The 27,546-nt window shown below is 40.3% G+C and overlaps 1 protein-coding gene across 9 annotated transcripts in view; it reads right to left on the bottom strand.

Annotated features, from left to right (window-relative positions):
• Nucleotides 1-11,617: 11,617 nt before the first annotated feature.
• The window catches only part of NRIP1 (nuclear receptor interacting protein 1), a 79,304-nt gene continuing 63,375 nt past the window's right edge, over nt 11,618-27,546 (bottom strand). For all 9 annotated transcript variants that reach the window (XM_052795246.1, XM_052795249.1, XM_052795243.1 and 6 more), the window contains one exon: nt 11,618-20,561. In XM_052795246.1, the coding sequence (XP_052651206.1) occupies nt 16,708-20,193 (3,486 nt within the window). In that variant the 5' untranslated portion in view covers nt 20,194-20,561 and the 3' untranslated portion in view covers nt 11,618-16,707. The remainder of the gene's footprint in view (nt 20,562-27,546) is intronic.

Genomic DNA, 27,546 nt, shown 5'->3' with positions numbered 1-27,546 from the left:
GAAAAGCAGCAGTTTTGCTTGCATACAAAGCCAGCAAAACCTTGGAACAAACTGTTCTGTACCTTCAAGGAACTCAGTGATCATTCTGATCTAGTAGTCTGGATCCAAAGTTTAAAAAGTGGTGAGATTTCAGAAAAGTTGGTAATTTTCTGCAAGCTAGGCCTCTCTCCACACTTTCGTGAGTGGCAGACTCTGAAACCTGTGGATTAAGTCAGAAGCACCAGAAACACCCCGGCTCTTCTCACAGTGTTGGCCCTCACACAATGTTGATGAAACATGTGCTTTGCTTAGGCAACTGTACCTTGTCCATGGCAATAATAAAAATCAGCAGAATCCCTGTCTGTAATCAATGCTTTTACTACTATTAGCCTTTTTGTGCTCTGCAGAGAACCACACACATTGTAGCACAGATAATCCATCACTACCTTGTTAAACTTATTTTGCAAAATTTTACTTGAATATGTAGGCTAAGGTTTGCTCCCTTTATTGCTATGCTCCTAATAATAGTGTGCAGCCAAGTGTAAAAGTTCTTCTGTCTTCTCAATTAACAGACTATTAAGCTTTCCCCTAAGAGTAATAAACTCCTGTAATCTGGCAGGGGCAGCAGTCCACAGATGCATTTTTTTTCCCAAAGTGCAAGTTTCTGTTTCCAGATCTGTGCATGTTGTTCTAAACAGATTTTGCTGAGGAAACACACAGAAGGTATATTCACACTAACATGCTAAATAGGTAAAAAGTCATCTGCTACACCATTAAACCTAAATTGTTTCAAAATATTTATTTCATTTCATCAAGCATTCCTGCATCTTTTACTTGTGGTACACGAATAATCTTTAGAGACTGTCTCTCAACAGTAGACGTTTTACTACTAGGGCCATAGAGACTCTGAGCATTCCTGGAAGAGACAGCTGGAAAAAGCAAATTTTTTGTCAGGATAGCTGAATTCACTGACTTAGCAGTGTCTGCACTGTTATGAAATAAATGCAGGCGGCCATGAATTCCAGAACTCCTGCTCAGAATCGAGGAGCTGAGGAATGCAGAAACTGAAGATAATGGCAAATCCCCCCAAACGCACAGTGAGATACCTGGGGAACAATGTGCAGTTTACCTAAATTTATATCTAAATGCACTGTTGTTTAGTCTAAGTCTCAACGTTCTCCATAAAAAAGGTAAGTAAGGTCAGTCTGCAGAGATGAGGTGTTACCAACACTCATGAAGTTACATCAAAAGTGAGCCAAAGATCACACCCAAAAGAAACAAGCCTGCTTTGTTTTCACAGTGGAAAAGCAAAGGCTAGGTATTCATAGCTTAACAGATCCAAGGCCAGAAGATGTTCTTGGGTCATTTTAAAAAAGGACAAAGAATTCCTTCCTGAAATTTATGATCTGAAGGCTTGGAAGAAAGTCCATCTGCCCCTTCTCTGCATAGTTTGCTATACAGAACAACCAGGCTCATCTGCTACCTGTAGCTGCTTGGCTCCACTGTATGTGTGCAGCCCCAATGAGCAGACAGTAATATTATGTGGTAAGAGAAGGTGTGTGTAGGTTCTTTTACAATTTGTAGAGCAGGTAAGGTAATCTACTTCATCAAACTCTGTATAAAACTATGGCTGGTTGAAACCCTCCCAATAGCTATGCTACACCAGCTGTAATTTGTTATTTTCTTGTCCCTTGCAAGCAGAAATCAGGCAAATTCCCTAAAATTCACTACTAGGAAGTCCCATTACATTTTTTTCAGCTTGCAGTGATATGATGGTATTGTCAGCACTAACCTTTAACTAAGCAAAGACTAGCCTTGGGTTGCAGCGCGGGTACCACCCACACACCAGACTATACTTCTGTGCTAGATAATAGCAACTAAGTATAAACAAAGGGAGCACCCAGGGACTTGGAGTCAGTTCTCTCCATATAGCCTTTCCTGTTTTTACCTCACTACTGCTCATTTTTCAGATCCAGATGACACTTCACTTCTCTGCTAAAATCTCAAGGCCAGTCTCATGCAAAGCCCTGAGAGCATGTCTGCATAGCCCAGCACTGCTCTACTGCTGTGGCTGTGCAGACATACACATACTAGCTGTAAATGTGTTGGCGTGGGCACCAGCAGCATTTCCAAGAACATCAGAGCTTTCAACCAAACACCTCAATGCCTATTTTAGATTTCTTAATGTATTAAACAAGGTTTTTTTCACTTTTTTTCCCTCTCTGGGTGATTTAATAAGTAACTTCTTTCTCAACCCACTTTTGATCTTAATTTTTTTTCCTCATACTTATTCCTGGGTTCACGGAAGTTTTTTTAAAGTATCACTGGGGAGCTGCACAGTGACAGGCCCCTTTTCTGATCTTCTCCATGACACAGGCCATAGATAATCATTCTTATTTCAAGTTAAGAAACAACACCCCACCTCCCAAAATAAGGAATACCAATGCCTAGACAGTGAATTTATCAATTACATAAATCTTTCTCCTCCTCTACTCTTGTTTTATTTACAATTTTTCTATATTTCATAAGATATTGAATGCTCTGGCTTGACTCAACTCCTAAAAATGAGCTCAGCACCATCTGTAAACCCTGTTTCTTGACTAGCTCCAAATCAAGCTCAGTTGTTACTTTGTAGCTCCACACACCCACATTTTTCCCTCTTCCCTTTCTTGCTCTCATCTTCCCCTCATTGCCTTCAAAAGTTGCCTTCAAGTCCCACTGCAAAGCCTTTCCCACCAATTCAACCTGCTTCCCTTTTCTCCTCCTCTCCCCAACAGCCTCTTCAAATGGGAAGTCATCTTTCCCTAGCGTCAAGGATAAAATCTACCCAACGCAGAGGAACCAGTGCCAGGTCCACTCAAGTCTTTGAAAGAATTTCACCTCATATGACTTTCCTCTCTCCTCTCCTCCAGACTTACTCCTTTCACAATACTTTTCAACAATGACCTCAGCCAGATTCCTTCACTACTGCTAACTTGTAACAGCACTTAATGTACTTTATGTGCCTGCAGTGTTTTTTCTGAGTTTGTAATAGGCTGCAAATTCCTTGAAGCATGTCTCATTATATTTTTGTATAGCTCCACTCACTCTGTCTCTACTTAATAAATAATGGTTACTCTACAAGAATGCTCACTATACACCCCTACTGTTTTAAGTATCAGCCCTTGCATTGTCAGCTTGCTTAATTTTTCTTTTGTCTGCATGAGTCATTGTACCCATCTTCTCCATGTGTTTATGTACGCATGCTCATTCACATTTCTCTCCACAGAAATAAATGCTAAAATAATCCCCTGCACCAAAATTCCTTATTTTGCACATAAATCCAAACATTTTGATCAGCTGGAGACACAGTCAGCTTTAAAGATTTTCCACTTTTTTATTCTTCTGAGAAAAGTTCCCCTTCCCTCCCAAAAACCTAATCAGAGAGTATAAAAGCACTGTTAGTTTGTGTTCATCAAAAAAAGCTTTTAGACATGAGATCCCATGTTTAACTTGCCCTGCTGTTAATATAAGAAATACACAGCAGATGATAAACAAACAACATGCTAACAATGCACTGAAATCTTGAACACTGGAACTAAGCCTACGTGAAAGCGCTTTATGTTGAGGAAAACACAGTGAGGTGTAGCCTGGCTGAGAAAATCACTGTCATCAGGCTCCAGCAGGCACAGTCGCAGTAAGGCACTTTCACTGCTGCAAGGTCTTATTTATTTGTCCAAGCCTATTAGGGGTTAGACCTGCTATACAATCGCAAGCCTGGGGTCAGCTTTCACAGGTTTCAGGTACAAATCATAGCTGGTGCCCTGCTTCCACTTTGGTTACTCTCTGGCTTCAGAAACCTTTCCTCCATTTTCTTCACCCTCATTGGCTTTTAAACTTGCTTGTTTAATGCACTGTGAGTTATAATTCCAGAATGTTTCCCTTGCAAGTACATTTTAACCTAGTTTGACTCAAAGGTCCCAGGTGAGATGACCAAAGCAGGGCCAGGGTTACAGAGTGTGATTTAAATACTGTGATGCAGACAGGAAGCAAAACAGACCAGAGTTGTGCAGTTTATCTTTGTGATCTGTCACTTGCAAAGACATTTCTAGCAGACAGGTTACCAGATCATAGCAGTTCCATCATCTCTGGGGATTTTCCCATCTGATGGGAATCGTCACATTTAGGTGCTCTAAATGGGAAGGCCAAACCACATGCTGTGCATTTTAACAGACCAAAACTTGATATAGGACAAACAATACTTTCTTGTCTCTCTCATGCACATGTGCAGTTGACACTCTACTAGCATTGAAGTCTCCCTAAAACAAGCAGAAATCCTGACACACAGTATGGCCATGTGACCCACCTGAAATCCATGAAAACCCACTGTCAACCACAATGCAAACCTGGGGTTCCTCAATCACAATTTGGGGACCATCCCTCTTCTCCCGGTGAGGACGGTGGTAGGAAACACAGCCAGTCATGACAGGCTGCAGGCACCACCTGATGGTAATATAAATCTCATCTATGCTGTATATAGATGCTGTGGCAAGAGCAACACTTGCTCATAGCAGGACGACTGCAGTGATTGCTCCTGAACTTGAGTAAACAGTGATGATGTAGCAGCTGTAACTTCTGCTATGGAAGAGGAAAACCACAAACAGGAAATTTGCTTTTACAAGAGCCTTATCATTTTGGCTTTGTAACCTGACCTTGTTTGTTCAGATGCTAAAGCAAGGCATTCTGGTACCACAATACTACTCCTGAGGTCCTTTTCTGCATCTCCTTCTTACCCTGGACTCGTTCAGCAAGCCCAACCCAGTCGTCATTCCCTCCAGGCTCAGGGTGCTACAATCCACCCAGCTGGCCACTGTGTATCCCCCCCACACCAGTGAGCAGCAGTAGCAGCTGTGGCCAGCAGGGTTCCATTATATTGCCCCTTTTTAGTACCTCTTTTAATCCCTGCCAGGTCCCAAGTAACACTAGGAATTTGCATACTAGATAGAAAAGACATAGAGCATCTTTCCAAGCACTCCTCCTTTGACCAATCTACTGTAAGTATCTCTTGGCCTCGATACCTTTCTGGACAGAGATCGCTCTGCTTCCACTGCCGTCTGATGTGGTTCCTCACTCCAGGGACTGGATTTAGCCCTGGGAGTGCTGTTCTCATTCATCCGATTCTTCTACTCCTGGTTCCCAGTCCAGAAAACTACATGCAAAGCAGTGAGTGCATCAAGCAGAGGAGGAGAGCAAACTCTAATCCTCTACTTTCCTGCAAAGCACAGGGCTCCATGCCACAGGCAGCCACGTTCCACATCAAAATGGACAGCACCGTCTCAGCTCCAGCATAATCATATTTGTTTTGGGCCAACTGGGCACATGCTCAAAGGGTGACACCAGCACAGCTGCACCATTAATGCAGGGTACCATGAATATAGTAGATGTCTGGAACCTGGCTGCTACTTCTGCAGCCCATGCTCTATATACTGCCAAAAAAATTCTGTATCCCCTTGATCCAAACTGGGAGATACAAAAACTGAACTAGGCGGAAATTTATACAGGGCTCAGTATCTCATATCACTAACATTACCACTTACCGCTCCAGGCATCCTATCAGTGAGGCACAGCAGCTAGCCCGGGTCAGAGGAGACTTCTGTTCATGCAGGAGGTTCCTGGTACTGCCAGGAGACGTTTTGCAGGCAGAATTGTACTGTGTTACAGACATAGTTTGAAAACAAACAAGGGATAGCAAGCCATATTGTTCTAGTGTAAGCACAACATAAATGTTCGTGTAAAAGAGAGAAAGACAACAGGAAAACTGGAATAGCACCTTTCTTACTAAAGTGAACCAAGTTTTCAAGTGTTAAGCAGATGTGGGAAAACAATGAAAAAAATCTGTTGAAGCCACTGGTTATAAAAAAAGTCATTTTTTAATGTGACTAGCTTTATCACTAGACCTTCTATGCAAGTTATAAAGAGTGGGATGTATTCAATACAATAGCTGCTGTCTGCTACTAGACAATTATTCCTTCTGCTTCTAAATTAATAACTGCAAATCTATGCCATGCAAAAATGCAGGATGATTCTTTGGGCTGTTAACATTTTCAGCAGGGGATTTCAGTGCCTTCTCTTCCTCTATAAGCAGCTGCCACTGTTTGCAGTGAGAGCAGCAGCCACCAACTCCCACCTCTCGGCGTCAGATCTCATGCAAATGGCACCATTTGGCCCCCTGGGAAGCAACCACTGCCTGCACCACCATTGTGTGCTCCCTCTGGGAAACAGGTGGTGGGACAGAATGGGAGCAGGCAACAGGCTGCCAGCTGGACGATGCTGAGGACACTAAAAAAAAAAAAATCCCTCTCCAATTTCCTTCTTTATTCTGTCCTTGGACTTGCACCTTCTATTCTGTGTCACTTTTAAAAGCCATTAAATAGCAATTTTTGGGGGAAAAAAGGCTTTATGACATACAATTTTTTTCTTTCTACCACAGTAAGAAGCATTCTAAAATAAAGAGATACTGGGGGTAGGTGCTGTTAGAGGTCATCTACCTGGACTTGTGCAAAGCATTTGACACTCTCCCACATGAAACCCTTGTCACTAAATTGGAGAGACATGGATTTGACAGATGGACCACTCGGTGGATAAGGAATCGGCTGGATGGTCGCACTCAGAGTCGGGGTTGATGGCTTGATGTCCAAGTGGAGAGCAGTGACAAGTGGCGTTCCTCAGGGGTCACTACTGGGACCAGTGCTCTTTGACATTTTTGTTGGTGACATGGACAGTGGGATCAAGTGCACCCTCAGCAAGTTTGCTGACAACACCAAGCTGTGTGATGCCGTCATCATGCTGGAGGGAAGGGATGCCATCCAGAGGGACCTTGACAGGCTTGAGAGGTGGGGCCATGAGAACCTCATGAAGTTCAACAAGGCCAAGTGTAAGGTCCTGCACATGGGTTGGGGCAATCCCAAGTGCAAATACAGGCTGGGTAATGAGGGGACTTAGAGCAGCCCTGAGGACAAGGTACTTGGGGGTATTAGTGGATGAAAAACTGAGTATGAGCCAGCAATGTGTGCTTGCAGCCCAGAAAGCCAACCATACCCTGGGCTGCATCAAAAGAAGTGTAACCAGAAGGTAGAGGGAGGGGATTCTCCCCCTCTGCTCTACTCCTGTGAGACCCCTGCTGGAGTCCTGAATTCAGCTCTGGGGCCCCCAACATAAGAAGGACATGGATTTGTTGGAGTGAGTCCAGGGGAGGGCCACAAAGATGATCAGAGGGCTGGAGAACCTCTCCTATGAAGACAGGCTGAGAGCGTTGGGGTGGTTCAGCCTGGAGAACAGAAAGTTCTGGGGACACCTTATAGCAGCCTTCCAGTACCTAAAGGGGGTCTACAAGAAAGCCAGAAAGGGACTTTTTACAAGGGCATGTAGTGATAGGACATGGGGTAATGGCTTTAAACTGAAAGAGGGTGGATTTAGGTTAGATGTAAGGAAGAAGCTCTTCATTGTGAGGGTGGTGAGACACTGGAACAGGTTGCCCAGGGAGGAGGTTGTGGATGCCCCATCCCTGGAAGTGTTCAAGGTCAGGTTGGATGGGGCTTTAAGCAACCTGGTCTAGTGGAAGGTGTCCCTGTCCATGGCAGGGGGGTTGGAACTACATGATCTTTAAGATCACTTCCAAGCCAAACCATTCTATGATTCTATGATCACTTCTCAGTATGCAGGCACTATGCAATGCCTTGGGTGAATACTTTCAGTAGGAGAGTCCAAGATGCAGCATTCAATACAGTCAACACATAATATACTACCTCAGGCAAATAGTTATTTCAAAGCAGTTTTTTGTCTAAAAATATATACTTTTTTTTTTTTTTTTGCCTCCTCTGCCTTTCATGGGTGATGACTGGGCTCCCATATAGTTTAAAAATCAGATGAAAGGACTCAAAAGTAATAAGGAAGAGGAAGGGGAAAAATAGCATAAGTTAGCAGTTGCTCACACCAGAGATGGACACATCACTACATGCAAGGATTAGCTAAACTAACTCCTTTCAGATTTTCAAGCATATTTACAGGCCAACCAACCAGCTATTGGTACTTCTGCATAACGAAATGTAAGGCTTCTTTTGGTTTTGGACTAGGAGGTAAGTAAACTTGCATCACTAACACTCTGAGATTTAAGCAGTGATACTGAACTATAGTTAGTTAGTACATTATCTGTGACATTAATAGCTGCATGAGATTTTTTTTTTCCTGGATGTATCTAATTCTTGTTGCAGATGCTAATGAAGACTTTCTCCCTGTGACCATGCTGAATAGAGAAAAATGAGGTGGGATTAGAAAGTAAAAGGCACTTGAGAATGATATCTTTGTAGCTTGCTACCTTAAGATTCTCCTTCCCTCTCTTTCTTCCACCTCCCCTTATATTAATTGCAGCCCAAGAGGTAAGACCCTCAAGTCGCTGGTTTGCCACAGCAAACACAAAGGACAGGCATGCAGATACATACAAGCATGGGGGTAGCGCGTAACAACCGAACGAACACAGGCTTCCTGCATGACCAAAGGCAAATCACATGCTGAGCCATTTGTAAGGCACATGAGAGTCACTTAGGTTTCTTTAAAAAAACCCCAAGGGTTTCTTCCAAAGCCAAATGTGAATAACACATTTGGAAAAAAATGCACAGTTCTAACAGCTAAGAGAGGTATTAGAGGAACTTCCTTCCATCTTCCACAGAACCTTTTCCCAAGTCGTGGCACACAAGAGACTGAGTGTCAGGGCATCCAGCTCCGAAACATGCTTGGATTTCATCTCTTACTCTCTCTCTTGGTACCAGTGATGAGATTTGGGTGTGGGTTCTAGTCAGGCAGAACTTGGAAAATGACATTTTGCTGGAGTTACAAGGGTGCAGACAGGCAAATTTAATAGACAACAGCAACAGACTGGATGTATCTACGTCTCAGCAGCTACCCACAACTCATTTGCAGAAGTCACCTTTGAGGTCTGTACTGAATTTGAACATGTAAAAAGGTGTGACTTTAAAAGTCAACATCAGCTTCAGTAAAGACTGGGGCCAGAGAGCCCACACTAACTTACAGAATAGCCCAGTTTGCCTCCCATTTAGTGAGAAAGTATCCCCACCTCACCAAACCAGACTGGACAAAAAGAATCAAGATCATCTAATACTGTGAAGGGGGACAGTTATTTCTCCATCTCTCCACAACACACCAAAATGCACTGAAGGCACATGCTGAGTTTAATTGCAGAGGCAGGCATCAAGCTTATCTAACTGGCACAGTCGCAAGTCAATAATGTTCCTTCTGCATTCAGTTAAATTCTGAGTAGTTTAATCAGAAAAGTAATCTGGAAATAGTGACAAATCTCTTTATTCATTAAGAGCAAGCAGTCCTTAAAAAGCCAAATCAAAGTGGGCTGCTGTGAGCTTGGATCAGCATATGCTCTTTCATTAGCAGCATTGATATTTACCAGCAGAGAGGATTTTCATGCCCTGAGTTTGTGCCATGCTCCCTTTGAGTCACTCTGACAATCAAAAGGAAATAAAAATATTATCAACAATTATTACCTGCATGTCCTAGCCACTGCTTGAGGCTCATATCAAGTCCCTACAGACTTCCCATGGGTGCATTACAGTACTCTAATGTGCCAAGCTGTGTCATAGAGAAAAACATTGTCATTGTATTCTTCAGTTTCAAAATCACATTTTTCTTGACAAAGTTTACAGTCAATAAAGAATAATTTGCTTTATTTTTTTATGTTTAGACATGTTTGTATTACTGCAACAAGTTTTTCTACTCTGATAAAGGCTTCCACAATGCACAGGCCTGCAAATGATCTATCAGAGTCTACACTGTCCTTGATGCCCACAATGCTAGAGTTAATTTTGTTGAGGACCATAAGATTGGACTGCCAAGTCCCATGAACACAATTGCTGTATTTTTTCCCCACATTTTGAAATCGCTGAAGCAGAAACTTTCATTTCTTTATCCAGGGACTGTTTTGTGAAAAATCATCAACATCACATGCATCTTTCATTTTGTGAGGAACAAACTGAAGATCAAGAAGATTACACATGGCCATAGGTCTGTCTGTAAAGAATTCACTGGCGGTTTGAGGCATTTTTGAGCAGTTTATTATGAATCACTAAGCAAATAATGTTAATGTTCATTCGGAGTGAGATAATTCTCAGAATATTTACACCCGTTCAACATCCTTGTCACTCCACAGGCTTTTTAGCATACCATACACTTAAGTCCACAGGCCTGTTTGCTCTGGTAGACACAAAGCAAGTTTTACTTGGTGTTACAGCAAAATAAATAGAATAAATAAAGTGAAGTTACAAGAGCCTGAACTCCCCAAGTAATAAAAGAAAAATCAGTGATATTCATGTGCTCCAAGGAACTGTCCTAGCGCACCACCACTTGAGAAATAAAGGCATACCATTGGGTTTTGCTTGGTAGGTAGAATCAAACCAAAGGAACCAAGTAAGAGAGGAAGCATGTATTTCAGAAATTATTTCCAAGCCGTACAGCCATTAGAAGACTAGATTGGCTCCTTAAGTATATTGCTTTTTCATGTGGCTGTATTTTGGCTTAGCCATTCATCCCTCAAATCAGGGAAAGCCTACTTACAGACAGAAGAGTCTATGCAGAAGCTGGTCAAGAGTCTTTTCCCTCTGAAGCACAGCTGAGTACCACTGGTAGCATTATATACATACTTTAAGATGACATATCCAAAGACAGTATCCCAATCCTACTCCATTTAGGATACCAAACAATTAAAATGCTCAGCTATATACTTCATGAAGCCCTAGCTGAGATCTATGGAGTTGGAATTATTGTTTTTAAATTAACTTTATGGATTATCATTTATGCTTTCCAAAAAGCTTCCAAAGAACCTCATGCATGCATATTTATTGCTAAGAGATCAGAAAACATAGGATGATTCATGAAAATAGCTGCTACTGTTACCCAAAATAGTCATGACCCAAGTGTTTTCTTGCAACTGTACAGCTCCAGACACAGTGTACCTGTACATCTTGGAACAAAAATTCTCCGGAGAAACAGCACTAGCACTAATGTTGCAATCCACCATTTGCACTAATGTCATAAGCTAACTTAAAAACTGCAAAATATGATGTGAGTGCAGTGTTAAGTCTTTGTATAGTCTTCACAGATAATTGTGTTCACTTTTCTACACATTTGCTTAAGAACTTACATTGAATACAACTAAGAAGTCCTCTTCTTAATATGGACTAAAGTAGATTTTACTGGGAAAACACACCTTTCCTGCCCTGCACAGGGGACCTGAAAAATGTTTCAACATTTGTTTAAAATGATTTTCACATGAAAACTCCCATTTAGAGGTTTCTAGTTTATGGTCACTGATTTCAAGTTAATAAGCAGAAGGGTATTTGAATAAAACATAATACAGTGCTTTGTGAAGCAAAGCTGCTAATCTGATTTAGATTGTTTTATTTCCAGCTCCATGACTCTCTGTTTCCAGTCAGTAGCCTTGTTGAAAGCTGTGTGTCCCTAAGTTCCTTATTTTTGTTGTCAGAAATTTGTATTAATTGTGCTGATGCAAAGAGCCTGCTAACACTCCAATAATAGAAAGTACACATGAAATAAAGCAGATTTAAAAACCATCAAAGACAATGCATTTTTCTCATTTATTCAAATCTTCTGCAGGAAGTAAACACTGAAAGATTTAAAAAAACTTCACACTGCAGTATGTACAGTTTTGTGACATCACATGAGGAAATTAATTTCTAATAAAAAAATGAGACCAGTTAGATAAATTACTGAAGACACATCACAATAAAATTGGTTGTGGTAAAATCCCAAATTCTTATGTATGCCAATGAAAATCAATATTCCTTTGTTTTACAGGGATGGAATAGTCCTGGTACAATATTTCAATTATGTAAAATGGAGTCCTGAACTTACATGACTGATTATAGTTGTACGAGTACTTCATGTTTTAAAAGTAGTTTTGCATTTTTTTTTTTCCCCAGACCCTTTTGATTTGAAGCACATTCTTTCACAAAGCTAAAATACCACAGCAGAAGTCATGTCCAGAAGTGGAATACTGTTGTGTTTTGAACTGACCTGACTTGTTAAGACTTTTTTTTTTTTTTTTTTGCCAACGCACAGATGCACAGGGTCCCCCATGCACTTTTCATGCAGCAGGTAATCACAACTTTAAATAAAAGTATTTTTCTATACATTCTTCCAGACTTGCAACTGTATACATACATGCAAAAGTTTTTAAACCTATGTGATCATATTTACACTTATACATGGAATATACATAACAAAAAAGATTAAAAGGTTTTTTTCCTTTGCATTAGAACAATACAAAATATGTATTTTTCATTAAGGAAACCACTATTTACATCACCTTTTAAAAACCAATTTCAACATATTATAGGTGTAACAAGTCAATATATTTACATTATATATAAATATATATAATATATACTTACCAGTTTACTCCTCTGTAAGATGTGGCAGAGAACAAACTGGTAATATCATGTCACTGACGTCAATGAGAGCTGTAATACTTTCACCAACATTTAACAGGGAAAATTTAAACCATTCATTTCTTTCTTTTAAAAACATTTGTAAATTAAAAATTTAAAAACATTACTAAGAGCAAATGGCTAAAAAAAGTGAAAGTTATGGCTGAATTCCCTTTTGATCTCGTAACGTTTACAAACTTCTCAAACTGAGCCACCCAGTTATGCGGCATCAGCAGAGAAGCCCTCCAGCAAAACACCTTTGATTCTGTGGTCATGCATTACCCCCCATCATTTCCTCAAACTTTGGCAGAGGAGACACTAGAAATCTGGTTATCTCAGTCCTGTACACTTTCCTCTGGAAGGAAAAGGCATATCTGTGTGGCAATTACAAGTCAATCCCCAAATCTAGCTAGCTTGAGCGCTGCACCACCACAGCAGGTGCAGCGGCATGAGCCTGTAGATGCTGCCTCGAGCAAGGCATTGGGCACTTAGCATCCCAACTGCTCCCAGTTACATGAGGTTCAAGTTAATTCGGGTGCAAGTCCCAAGGGGTTGCAATTACAACTGTGGTATAGACACATCCCTAACTCACTTCTTCACTGCTCCATGAGGCGGAGGCAGCTTTCCCTCAGCAGTCTCGCCCAGCTGCAACTGGGTTGTGTTCTCCCCTCCCTCCCTACTCCTTTGATGGTGAGATCACAGAACAGCACCCATCAATCCTGCACCTCTTTGCCAGTATCTGACAAAGCCCTGTTTTTCTTCAAGCCTACAGTCCAAAGGCCTAGCTGAAACTTCAGCCTCCTGAGTTTGCAGAGCTACCTTGGAAGCTTCCACTCCCACAGACTGAGGACAGCCAAAATGCATATCCTAGTAGTGAACGTCTACTGAACCAAGGAGACAGGAGTTGCTGGAGAATACCAAGCAATACTCAACAGATGACCTTGGTTTGTCATTCATCTACAGGGACTGGGGGAAAATCAAGGATCTTTGAGTTGCTTGGGAAAACACGGCCAGCCCTACTGGTCCTTCTGCTGGTGCAGCAAACCCAGCTCCTGCACCCCCCTTTTCTGATGGAAAAGTCCTCACGGAAAACAATGGTATCTCCTTTTTACTCACCCATGCTACAAGATAAAAAATTATTAAGGAGCCTTTGGTCCTCAGGTTTAAAGGCTGTAAATGTGGATGGGGTAGATTTTAAAGACCTCTCTTCCCTAGGGAGGGCTAACATCAGTGATAGTGGAGAATTTCATGTAGGAGACTGCTGCCCTCTTAGCAACTGACTGAAGAGCATTCAGTTGGCATGCCCTACCCTCTCTCAAGGGCCTCATTGGTTTGTTACATGCTGCTCCAGACTGCAACGTCTACAAGAGGTAAGATTCTTCCATGAACAGCATGTCCTAAACTTAAATTCTTGTGTATTATAGTTTACTGACGTCTGTGAGAATGGTAATACCCTTTCATTAACATCACCTAAAAAGAAAGCTAAATCATTAACTGGTCAAACTGTTAACATTTTAACTTAAATGTTTTATAAAACTTTAAAAACTAAATGTTCAAAAGTATATATTATAACAATAGACTACCATAGAATAAATACACAGGTAAGCACACTCCCTAGACTCCAATATTGCTCGGTGTTAGGGTTCGATTCTCCTCACTACTTTTCATCTCAACTTTGTTTTGATGAAGTTTTTCCAACCAGATTATTTCACAGTCATTCAAGCTGCATTTTTCTGTGGAGCCCTTCAAGTAAATTATAGCCCTGTATTTACTCCAGGGACCATCTATTATTCTATATTGTATATATTTCCTAGCTATATACATGTTGTTTCAAGAAAAATAATCAATTAAGACTTTAAGAGACATTTAATGGATGGAACAAATACCACCTTTTTAATACTTCTGCTGGGTTGACTCATATAAAAAGAATTCAGTTCCACTGTCAAGCCAAAATATACTTTATCTCGTTAATGATTAATCTATGAGACATCTGAATTGTCACTGGGCCACTTACAAATGTAATATTAAAGACAAACAAAGTTTTATTTTTATATTATACTTCAGACAATGACATTTAAAGTGATATTAGATTTGTGTGAAGGTTTTAAAATATAAATCTTCTTTGTACAGCCCATTAATATATTACGCTTCACCCAAATAACATAAAAATATATCTTTAAATCGCTCTGTTATTTCTCATATAAACCAGGGGAATGTTTTATACCGGATACTGCCAAATATTTGTGTTCCCTAAAAGAAAGTATCCCCCGGCGGGCGGGGCAAAACAGAATAGTGGTGCATTTTCCACCTGGCAGCCAGAAGTCCCTTTCAGTAGGGACTGCACTGGAAAGAAGGGAAACTGATCCCAGGCAGGGGACAGAGGATGAGAGGGGGACAACAGTTTGCTCTGTCTCAGCAAGCCAGCAGTCTGGGAAAAGGATCTCCGAAACCAAACCAGAAAGGAAACGAGCAAAATGCCCCATCACTCATCTCTGCTGTGCAAACATGAGATGGACAGAAACAGCAGTTTTGTCATGTATCAGCTCTCAATGGTGAAAACGGTCAAAATTAACACAGAGCATAGCTTTCATTATCTGTGCAAGCCAACTATTTAGCTGTTTGCTGATAGCACAGGGATTATCAGTGAAATTAGAAGCTACATAGAACACTTTTTTCAGTGGTGTAAGAAGTTCAGCAAAACTTAGGGTTGCCAATAACGCATATAATTTAGAGGAACTGGATTTTGTCCTCCTCCTCCCCCATGAGAAATAAGGGCTCCGAATAGAGTTAACACAGATAGTGTTAACAGGAAAGCAGAACTGCATGGCTCTTCCCCAGCCAGCAATTCTTTTAAGGTGTATCAGCTTTGACCGCAATTTTCAGTTACTCCCATCTCAGGCTGATATTGCCAGATGTTACAAATCACAGCACAGGCGGGGATTGAGGAAAAGGGCAGAGGAGGATTTCTCAGACATGTCCCACTATCCATTACAGAACATGACAAAACCACAATTTTATCCTCAGTGCAACCTGAAAAGTTATTCTGAAACCAGGTTTTCTGCAGTGAAAGGGTAGTGCATTAAACCATGCATCAACTGTTCAGAGAGTAATAAATATTGGCAGAATATGGATTCTTTTCCCTGGTTGTAGGAAGAGGCCAAAACATTTTTCATTAAAATCCTATTCCATCTCTGAGTGGAAGTCTGATGTGCTGCTTTAGCGCAGTTGGTATTCTTCTGCAGGGGAGGCAGGATGGTGCTAAACAGACAATTCTGCTCATCCACTTCACAAAGTTTCCACCATTTTCCTCACCAAATATATGTAACTAAGCTTTCTTAATCGTACTACTCCAAGAGGCATTTTGGCTTTCCCCTTTTAAGCAAGGAAGCAACAGGAATGCACTGACAAATGGGCTCATGCAGTACTTGCATGGCCTATGAAAATCTGCCTTTTGTATAAAAACCTAGAAAAAAACCTTAATTGTAACTAGTAACTCATAACTGTGGCTAAGGATTCTGAGGAAGGCATTTGTCAAGAGCAGGGCAAGGAAGAAAAATAGGTTTTACACCACTATTCTGGCAGGACCACAAGCAAGATTTAAAAATAACAATAAAAATTTTGGAAGCACTAAAAAATACATTTCAGTGCATTTCAATTATTAACACTGACATAGGTTTTCCAATATGACGAACTAACACCTTGGATGGACTTCTCCATTTCTTAAAAGTTATTCTTAAAATTTCACAAAACATATTAAACATTCAAAAAAAAAAAAAAAGTACACCGTCTCTATGCTCAGGCTTCCAAAAAATAAGGATTATTTTACAGGGAGGGAGGAAACGCAGCATTACCACCACCTAGGCTGTACGCTTACACTTTATGTTATACCAAAAACTTGCAGATCCAAATAAGACTCTGATCAAAGAGTACTCATAACTTAATCTGATACATACAGAAATGTCTTGTACAAATTACAACCTTTCTAGTTTCCTTGTGACAATCTATTGTAAAGCAAATTTTATCTACATGTATTTTAAATAACATCACCAGAAAAATAAAAAGTTTATCAAATGAAAACATGTTTCAATTAGACCATGCTTTTCTAAAATCATGCTCAATTTATACAGTAGTCAAGTTCGTACACATTTTTATTTTTTCTTTTTTTTTTTAAACAAAGATTCAAAACCACTGACTGTAAACTCATTGAGGAGGCTGTAGTTTATTCTGGCTCTTTTTTGATTGTTAGCACTTTTTCCAGAAGTCCATGCACTTCTCCATTCACACCATGTTGATGAGAGGTCTTACTCCCCATATGGCTGTTGTAAGGGCTTCTTAAGTTACTAAAAGGAGTTTTAAGCTCTGCATCGGATGTCAACTCCTCTTTGATTGTAACATGAGTTGAACTATCAGTAAATGAAGGTTCATTCCAAATTTCTTTGTCATGTGCTTCTTGGCTACTAACAGAGTTGCCACCTTTCTGTAACATGTAGTACAATATGGGATTGGTTTTGGTCAGTCTCGGAGAGTCTTTTTCATAATCATTCTTGTCCATACCTGTGATTACCCATCTGATGGGCCCTTTTTCACTGGGCATGGGACACATGCTAAACTGGTCAGACTCAAGTCTAGATACTGTACTCCCCAAATGTTCAGGGAAGGGGGAACTGGCAGGACTTTTTACCGCTACAGGATACTGAAATGTTCTATGATCTATACAACTGTTCTGTTGCACAGGGCTTCCCATTAACGCATTTACTGAAGAAATGCTGAATTCAGGTTTATTAATTGTTGCACTGGTTTTGTTTCCTTTTTTCTTGCCCTCCGTTAGTATGTTATTCCTATGTTGTGACAGATCTCTCTCACAGTTTTCTGAGAGAAGCAGCTGTTTCAACACATTAAAGCCTTTACTATCTCTAGACCAACTCCTATTTTCACTTTCATTATTTGAACCATGACTTACAGCATATTTAAATTCAGCATCACTTCTGCTGAATTTCAGTTCTTGCTGGTTAAGCAAAGGCCCGTACAGTGCCTCAGTAGGAGAAGCATGATTGTTTGCAGCATCAGACACATTACTTTTCATCTTTTTTAATGGACTTTCCAACGGCTCAGCATGAAGCTTCCTCTTCTTCGGTACTGTGCAAAGACTCTTTGATTCAAGGTGTGTCAGCTCATTGTTTCGGTGACTTCTGTCCAGCTCATCTGCAGGGTAACTGTCTTGATTCTGTCTCAGCAACCTACTTAGCAGGCCATTTTTGGAAAAAGAGAAATCTTGAGGTGAAAGAGGCTCAGATTTCAACTCCTCGGATGCTGGAGAAGCAGCTGTGTTTCTCTGCAGTGAATGAACAAATCCTTGAAATTTGTTACCCTTGCACTCTCTTACTTGTGCATTTGAATTATAAGGAACATTTGATTCTTCAGATGGTTCAGTTTTTATTTTCACTGTCAATATTTGCTCATTCAAAGTCTTATCTGTCTGTTCTTGAGAACTTTCATCTCTTAAAAGCATCCTCTCTTTCTTTTCACTTTTACCTTTACTGGGAGTTCCCAGAAGCAGCTGAAGGACAGTGCGCCTTTCAAGAAGATTTTCTATTTCCGAACCTGGAAGTCCTTGTTCAGCGGGTGCAGGCTGACAGCTGAATATTTTGTTGTTTTCTTCATGCGTACTCAATTTATTCGTAAGCAGAGGGCTGTTCAATCTATCAATCAAGCCAACAGGTTTATCTGTGTTCCCTGCTAGCAGCTGTTTGCTAGCTCTTTGTTCTTCACTTGACATGGAAGTCTGCATGCCGCACTGAGCGAGGTTCTGCAGCAGCTTGCTGGCACTGAATGCTGAGGAGTTCTGCGGACTATCATTCCTGCTCAGCTTGGCTCCTTGAATTTCTTTGCATTTAGAAAGGTCTATCAAATGTTTAGATGCAGGATTCATGAGTCTGTCTGTCTGGATGCTGCAAGCATATGGTGGTGAGCTACGCTTGATGGCTAACGATTGGTGTGAGAGATTTATAGGAGAGTCTGCTTTTGTAGAAGCCAGCAAAGGTGGAGTGCTTAACGGAGTCATTCGATTTGCACTGGGACTGCCAGTAACAGGAGTCCTTTTACCAGTCTGTACAGTGAATTTTGCCACATCAGCTGCACTGTGTGGTCCCTGAGGGTCATTACTCTTGTCTACCTTTTCTTCACTCTTATGCCCAAGTAACAGCTGAAGTAGTGTTACTTTCTGATGGGGATTCAGCTTAGAAGCTTTTGGAGTGTCTTTGTCTTCCTTGTTCTCTGGACAGGAAACTTTTGGATCCCAGTTATGAAGCAAGGACTGAGTCAGGTTATCCAGTGATGCAGGTGGACCTGCATCTGGTTTATCTGTCCTCTGTTTAAAGGATAGGTCTATAGGAAGACAGTTAGAATGGGAGCTTTCATCATCACTGCTGTCATCTTCTGTAAAACTAGGATTGTTGTCTGAATACTCATCAATAGTTGTTGGTGTGCTGCTGTCTTCAAAAATGCTGGCTCTCTCACTCTGTTCATGCCCTTTTACATGTTTGGTGGTATTCTGGCTTTTCAGTAGATGCAAGAGCAAACTGTTGCTGGGAGAGGTTTTCAGGTTACTCCTTTCCAAAGTACTTTTGTATCCCACAGTTTTGGGAGGTGAATGCATGACTCCCACTGAACTCTGAAATGGTGCCATATTGCTTTTGCCAGATACTGTTTTGGTTGATGATCCTGTTTGACCATTGAGATGGCTTGTCGTTCCTTTTGCTAAACTGAATTGGCCAATATCTTTCTGAGCACTTTCTTGTAATCTGGCCATAGCTGCAAGTCTCTCACTTGCTATTTGATTTGCATTTTGTGCTTTTAAAGCATGTTCCCTGGAGTACTGCTGCAAGTGAGCTTCACTTGAAAGGAGTAAAGCTAGTTGGCTGCATGCTACGCTGGGCTTCGGTGAAGCAGCAGGACTAGATCGTTTCTCTACCATGCTTGCAACAGCTTGTAATCTTGCTGCACAGGACAGTGGCTCATTTATCACTTTAGGTCCGCTCTGCACCGCATGAGGTGGTTCTATAAACCTCTCTTTGGGCAGGTTCTTTGTTATATCAGGCAGGCTGTTGTCCAGCTTCTGATCTTTTGCTTTGCTCTTCTTCAGTAGAGTCTTCAGGTGACTGGATGCAACACCATAGCACCTTAAATCCTTCTCCACTTGTAAAGAATCATGGCTAAGGGAATACCCTTGCTCCTTAAGGCTCTGCCTAATCTGCTGTGACAGAGCAACACTCTGCAGCCTAGAGCTGAATGACTGAAGCAAAGAGGCAAGTAATGTGCTATCCTGTTTGCCTTTAGGCACATTTTCAACCATGCCAGCTAACAAAGCTTCCTTTTTTCCATCTAAATCCACAATGGAATCAGACAACCGCCTTCTCTTTGCTGCATTCCAGTCTTCAGAAGACTGCAACAGTCTTGCTTTTTTGAGGTGCAGCATGCCAGACCCCTGATATGTATTTGTGTTAAGAACTGGACCATTACTTTGACAGCTGGGAAAGATACTTCCAGAAATCTTAAAGTTTTGATCCTCTCCACTATGCCCAGTAGACTTTTTGTCAACTGCAGTACCTGAGCCTCCTGCTGCTTGATGCATTAGTAATCCCTCTAGGTAAGTTAGAACAACAGAATCCTGGTGCATCTCAGAGCCAAGCTCTTCTCCATGAGTCATGTTCAATAAAAGTTTCCAAAAGGGCTCTGGTTCTATTCACTTCAAAGACTAGTTTTGCTGTAGCTGAATTGAGATGCAGACTTAAGAAATAACAGGTAGCTGTCTATAGTGTTTTCTCACAAACTTTCAGAAACAATACAAAATGTCATATTCCAAGCAGGCTTCTTCCAGTGTATACTGTTTGATGAGCCAGGTTTCCAATCATATCAATCTGCTGATATCAAGAATATTTATGAAAGAAGTCTAGGAGGAGCACTCAAAACATGGTTCCACAGTAATAAAGTTCCATTAAGTATTTGCCGCCTTCTTTCTCCAGGAAGCCAGCTTGTTTTTCATCTTTTTCCATGTCCACCAAGCACATAAAATTCCTAAGTGAAAAAAACAAACCAAAACAAAACAATAAAAACAAACAAACAAACAAAAAAACAAAACAGAAAGAAAAGATTTAGGATAAGATCTAATTGCATAAGACTTTTTTCTTTTTTCTTTTTTTTTAAAAACACATTTTCTTAGACATATTCAGGATATATAAGCAATAACCACATTCCAGAAGAAATTAAAAATCAAATAATGGACAAAGTACATGGTAACTAATTTAAAGAACTTTGTGAAAGCAATTCTGAGACAGAAAATTTTAAACAAAAATTAAAGGTTAACTATCACAAGCATAGCTACTGCAAGTGTTCATCAAATCTCTCTACCCTACAGCTCAAAATAAGGAACAGCAAACATGGAACAAAAATCTTAAATCACTCTAAATACAGTTTTAAAAAAATCACATTGGATTTTACTTCACAGTTGCATCAACCTTTCTTCTTATTATGTAAATACACAGGACATGCAGACTACCACTCTAAAAGACAATTAATAGGAATAGGCATGCCTAAAGTTAATGTTTAGGTTCACGTTGAATCAATTTTCAAATAACAGAATAGGTAGCATCATATATACCAGTACATTTTTTGTTTGGCAGGTAGATGATAATGCTAAAAGTAGAAACCAAGTTGTCACTGCTGCCCAGGACTATCTAGTAACACAAAATCTAGTACGATAGCACAACAGCGAGGAAATCTGTTGTTCTTCCAACTCTGAACTACCGTAAGTCATTAGAAGAATCATGTGATAGGAGTGGTGAAAAGGGTGCTTATGTTCCTGATATAACATAAATCCTGACATCAAAATCCTCCCTTCACTGGAGAATTTTTACCTTTACATTCTTTCCATGTATTAAACATACAATGGTAAAAGACCCCCAGGTCTTCCTTTAAGTCTTTTTATTTTCAAAGGCTGTAGAACATCTCTACTCAATACTTTCTTGGATGAGGCAGTACACTATAAAAAGCTGTTTTAAAAAGCGCAACAATGGCACTTATGCTAGATGCATCTCTTCAGTTTCAGTTATATTACTGGTCAATGACAGCATGAACAGTTCAGATAGTCACCAGAGTTCAGTATTGAGATCATTACACCACACATGCCTACTCCTTCACTCACTCAGTTCTAAACTGGCATAAATATTTAACACGAGCAAAGCTAAGTGTCTTTCCACATATCTAACTTGGCAATTCACTTTCACAGACTAAAAGCCAATTGAAAACTTGTATTTACAAGTTTAAAAAGGATGTAAACAGATGAAATCCTTGCCTCCTTAAAGTGAATGAATATTTTATGATTGATTTCCCGGAGGTTATTTTTTAATTCAAAAGCTACAGGCAACTAGAAGTCAGAAAAATATCAGATCTGAAAGAAGTAAAGAATCAGAGCAACAACTAAATATCCATAATGTTAACAGCCCATATATCCCCCTGTGCAAATACTAAATACTTCCTTACTAGATCTTAAGTCATTTAGAGAAACTCTAAAAACACCTATCTCAAAAAAAAAAACCTAAAAAACCAAACCAAACCACCAAAAAACCTGCAAAACCCAACAAACCAACCAACCAACTCAAAAAGAATTAAAATACCAGCAGTGCATTGCAGTGTAACTGTGTATACCCATGTATATAAATATCAAATGAAAAGTTGGTATCTATTGCCGGGGTCTCAGTACTTCTCTCAGAAATACATGCGCACATTAACCAGCATTTACATAATTACCTGTAGAACACATAGTGTTCATGCAAATATATAACCACAACTTAAATGTGGATTCGTCTAACTAAAAATTACCAATCACCTTACTGTTCCTTCAAAAACCTGTCCACCTCTGGGTGGGCTTTTGCAGAGTTTCAACCCAAAATAGACTAAAATCAGAAATAACAAATCCTTCGAAAAAATCAAGGTTTCCAATGAATACATCAAGTATACAGCAACTGCAGCATCAATACAGCTAGACTTATTTCCTCAAATATTTGGGAATGCACTTTATCCGGAAAATACAGTCTTCCAACTTCCAAAAATAAACTGTTTATCTGCAGTCACATTTTCATATTTCAAAAGAGAATTAAGCCGACAGCATGCTGTTCTTAAAAAGGAGTCAGCAGCCCTTGATACCCTGTGTTTTGTGTTTAAGAGAATAAAATGGAAAATTTTTCAACATTTCTTGCCATCTGATAAAAGCAAGCCTTGCAGGTCACCCTTCGGATAAAGTCCCAAACAAATGCACACTATTAAACCAATATTCAGTAAAACTTTACTCATTACAGCTCTGAGTAATTAAAAAAAAGACAATGCATTTATGCAAATCCCTCCAGTACTCAAAAACCCTGCTGCAGGAGATGACACTTGTAGCCAGTACAGTTTATATACAATAACTACTCTAAGAAGCATTTTGCCACTTTTTTTTTTTTTTTTAAATTACTCAGTGCTAAGGAAATATCGATAATTTTACAAAAATCAAGTTGATGCAAAGGAATCTTCATTAAAAAGAATGAAATCCGAAAAGTACTTAACACAAGGAATGGGACATCAGCGATCCTTCTGAAGAGCCTGTTCTGATCTAGCGCTGCAACAGGTATTACAGCATTATAAAACCTCACATGACCTAATGTACAATACACAAATGTGATGAAGTCATCTGTCAAGAACTGAAATTACATTTTAAAAAAAAGTCTCCAAACCTACACCTTATTTGTAATGGTAAACCAGTTAGTAAGTTTTAGGGTTTGAAGGCAATAACTAAGCATTTCCAGTGAGTTTTGAACTGAGTACACTTTTCTTTCACTGTCTGAAGCGTGGTCATGTGGAAACCAAACCAGCTTTGGGAATTAATGTTTAGCTGGACGCTAAGGCAACCATTCAGCAACCTTTTAAAAAGATACAGACTGTACCAAAGAATTTCCCTGGACCCACTGAAATGTTAAGTTTTCTCACTATTAAATATTATTCCAGAAATTACCAGAACCGAGGAAAGAAAAAAAGAACATAAAGAAGTAAGGCAGAAAAAAGAGAAAGGAGAAGCCATGCAGCAATAGATCTTTTATTTCCCAGTAAGGGCTGAAGGAAACTTATTGCAATTAGCCTCTAACATCAATCTCTAATATCTATGAATCTCTAGCCCTAAAAATTATATTTAACTATAGTGACAAAATAAATCAGTAAAGCTGATGTGCTTTCTTGACCACATAGCTACTGTATATGCACTTCTTTTTGTTGCTTCAACTATCTTTGCCTAGACTTCTGTATCCTAACAAATAAATAAACCACTTGTTTTGCAGAGACTATTCTCAGAACCTCCAAGAGCACACACCGATCACAGCTCATTAAGCCATGTTTACCTAGACAGAACTAAAGCAGCAGCAGGATTCGCAGCACAAATGCTCTAACCTGGGGAGACACTCCCCAAGTGGAGCATACCATGGGAAATCAGTCCTACAGCCTTTTAAAATGTGCCTAGGGAGAAACTGTGGGCAGAACAGGGAAGATAAGAGAATATTAAAATATACGCTGAACTGTGTATGTCCAGAATATTAATTCTAATTTTGCAGCTGTTGGAGTTTTCCTTTGTTGCAAACTACAGCTACACTTAGCCGTCACAAAGACTTTAAAAGAATGGTAATAATAAACTTTAAGAGCCTTTGCTTACCATGAAATATTACTGCTGCAAAAGCTAATGAAATTGGAGAACGCATCTTCTAATAGGTTAAACCACCACAACATCTGAGCCAACAGCTTTTTACTCCTGAATAGATATTTATTTTTAAAGAATTCTTTGAATTAACCAACACCTCAACTGTAAAACCTAATTGGAGACTCTAAACAAACAGCAGCCTCCTAGTTAACCCAACAGATATTCAACTGCTGCCATTTAAGAAATTAAGAACAGTTCACAATTTAAACTAGCAAAATGACATCCAAACGACATTTTTCCAATATCCCAGACTAGTATTTCTAGTTAAATCCCTTTGCTTAATGGAACAGAACGCCGCAGTAAATTAACAACACTAGACTAGTAGTATTTGAGTAGGAGGGCTACACAATCTAATGGAGGTAACTCATAAAACTTGATATTCTGTGTCTTCTTCTGTAGTCTTAATCCAAGTTCTTATGAAAAAAATCTTACAGAAACTATTAAGGTATTCATTTAGGAAACCAGCAATGGCTAGCAGATTGCCCACATGAACACTTACTAAAAAGAGAGATTATCCAAACTCATGCACATTGTTAGAATGATTAATAGAGGCTGAGATGTGTATTATGTATACACAGATAAAACATTTTTATTAACTGCATTCAGAGTTCTTTAATGACTGTTAAATTCCTGTAGTAGTTTTATGTTCCATTTTTAAGTTGAGATGAGACAAAACATGAATTTGTAGAGCTGAAATCAAACTGGTTGGTGAAATTAAAATCTTTAGTTATTTAATAAATTCAGTGTTCTAATGGTTAGAAACTACTGGAAGAGCCAGAAAGAGTCACTCACGAGCTCACTGACTTCCCGTTCTCATATTCCCAAGTGTAAAGGCTACAGCCCACCACATCAACCAATGGCTCAGACAGCCATTTTAATTATTACAGATATGAGGAATGCAGTACAGCGATTACAGTGGCAGCTTGGGATCCAGGGGTCCAGTTACTGGGCTGCAGACAGGCTATCTGACTTCCCATTTTACTCTTCTGTACCCTGTTTTCTCAGATGGAGTAATAATAGATGCAAGCTTCAGAAAGATAATTGAGGATAAATATATTAAAGGCTGTGTGTTGCTCAACAGCTCCAGGAATAGCACTAAGTACCTAAAACATAGGATTTTAAGTGATTCCCCATCCTTATAGCTGCCTGCAGTGAAATGCTGCAGAGCACAATGAAATCAAGGTCTCCAGAAAAATTCCTAGATGCACTAGAAATTGCAGCAGCATCTTGCGGTGAACTGAACACGAGCAGGGAAAATGAGACTAGCTGTCCCAGAATTATTTTTTTATTAACCTCAATTTGTACTTCTTTTGATTTTAGCAGTCAGGCAGGATGTATTCTGAGTGGTGGTATATAAGCACTTCGGTTGACTCTTTTTGCTAAGGTTATAAGCAGTGAAACAGGCCTGATTCAACAACTCACTGTACCAAATCCACAGAGCTGCACAAATGTGCAGGTACTTCAATGGCACTTAAGCATGTGCTTTGAGAGAATAAAGTATTTAAGTGTTTTGCTAAATCCCCGCTTTATGTCAGAAATCTGTTGAGATGAATGAAGCAGCTGAGACCTCTTCACAGTTTTGATTCAGGCTGTCAAGACATTTTGAAGGTTCCCTTTGCAAATGTAATTTAGAAAAAGGCAAAAAAAAAAAAGGCAAAAGTGAGTGGGTGGTGGAGCAAAATTCAGCAGTAAATGGGTGAATTCTTCCGTAGTTGCACTCAAAAGAACTTGGAATCAACAAGCCTTTTTTTACAATAAATAAAAAAAACCAAAAAACCAGGCTCCTCTCCTACAATTGTAGGATATCACTTTGAGAAAGCAAAAATAGGCTTCTTCCCAGGAGCTTGGCATGTTATTCACTCCTTCGTTAGGCCTACTGACTGACTCCAAAAGACATTTTAAACACGGAAAGGATAGCCTATCGCTTTTAGACAGCTCGGTCAAGAGAGGGCACGCAGGGAATCGTGTTGCAGCAGCAGCAGCAGGAGCCCCCGCTGCTGCCAGGATTTCTGGAGGGGCTCCCGAGGCCCCGACCCCGGCACAGAGCCCGCGTCCCCCATCCCAGGCAGGAGTGTTCCCTCCAGGCTGGCACACACGGCGGCATCGCTCACTCTACCCAACACCCCCTTTGGATAGCAGCAGGGTTAGCGACAGCCGTGGCTTCACAGCTAAATCCTGCGCAAGTATACAAAATAGAAAAGCCTTTTCCCTGTTGCTTTGTTAAGCTGTGTACTGCCAGACACAGTTCTAACCCTACTTTCTTTTCCTATGAGAAGTTTGGGCAACAGAAAAGGGTGGTTTTTTCAGTATTGGGGGTGGTGGACAGAAGGGGGTGAGTGGAAGGGAACAGACCCAAACCAGCTCAATCAAAACTTTCTGATGATTTTAGTGGCTTAAATGGTAGGATTTTGAAAAATACTGCAGAAAACCGTTTCCGTAACAGTTGATGCAATAGCTCAGAGAGGTGCAAAATCTACTGTTTTACAAAAGCACACAAACCCCGAGTAACTGAGAAGTCCTAAGTCACATAAAATTGACAGGAACACAGAACCAACAGCACAGCAGACACAAGAAACAGTTTTTCCTGTGAGAATAAGATTTGACACCACTGGGCTGAAATGTTAGCTAACCAACAACTGAGTGGAGAAGAAAAAAACCCAACTGTTCTGGCAGTAGAGACTAGATTTCTTCCGGCTTTTAAGAGACTGCTAAAACGTAAATGCTAATTACCCTTGTTATTAATTGTGGCCCCAGAGGCACACAAGGAAGGGAAGGCTGTTCCTACAAATTCCCTCTGGGGTGTGGAAGGGGGGATTCAGACACCTCATCTCAGTGTCCCTCCACTCCTCAGATTTCACATGGGGTTCTCCACAGTCCAGGAATCTGTGACTCACCCAGACCATGCAATACCAGCTCACGGCAACGAGGAGCTTTGGGACGATACGTAATATATATCAAGGGGGAATATAATATTTCCACTGTCTGCTTAAATAAGGTGTGGAAATGTCAGAGAGATTTTCATATTTATGCAGAGAGCCTTTCAGGAAGGCGGCAAGGCAGGCTGTGCACGTTTGCACCCATGCAAGGAGACACGCAGCAGTCAGAGAGCCTCAAACTCATCGGCAAAGCGTTTTCACGCCTAAGACCAAAAGCCTGAGCAGTGCTGGCTACGTCGCAGCTTTTACCCAACCCCGGGGAAGCACGCTGCAAAGAAACACCCGTTTAGGTCCGATGCAGGGCTCTCCCCTGAGAAGGGACAGTCCAAGCATGAATGACAGCAAC

Source organism: Harpia harpyja, chromosome 8, assembly GCF_026419915.1.
Source record: "Harpia harpyja isolate bHarHar1 chromosome 8, bHarHar1 primary haplotype, whole genome shotgun sequence".
Taxonomy (NCBI): domain Eukaryota; kingdom Metazoa; phylum Chordata; class Aves; order Accipitriformes; family Accipitridae; genus Harpia; species Harpia harpyja.
Note: the sequence above shows the minus strand (reverse complement) of the source record. Positions and strands in the feature narration are given on the sequence as shown.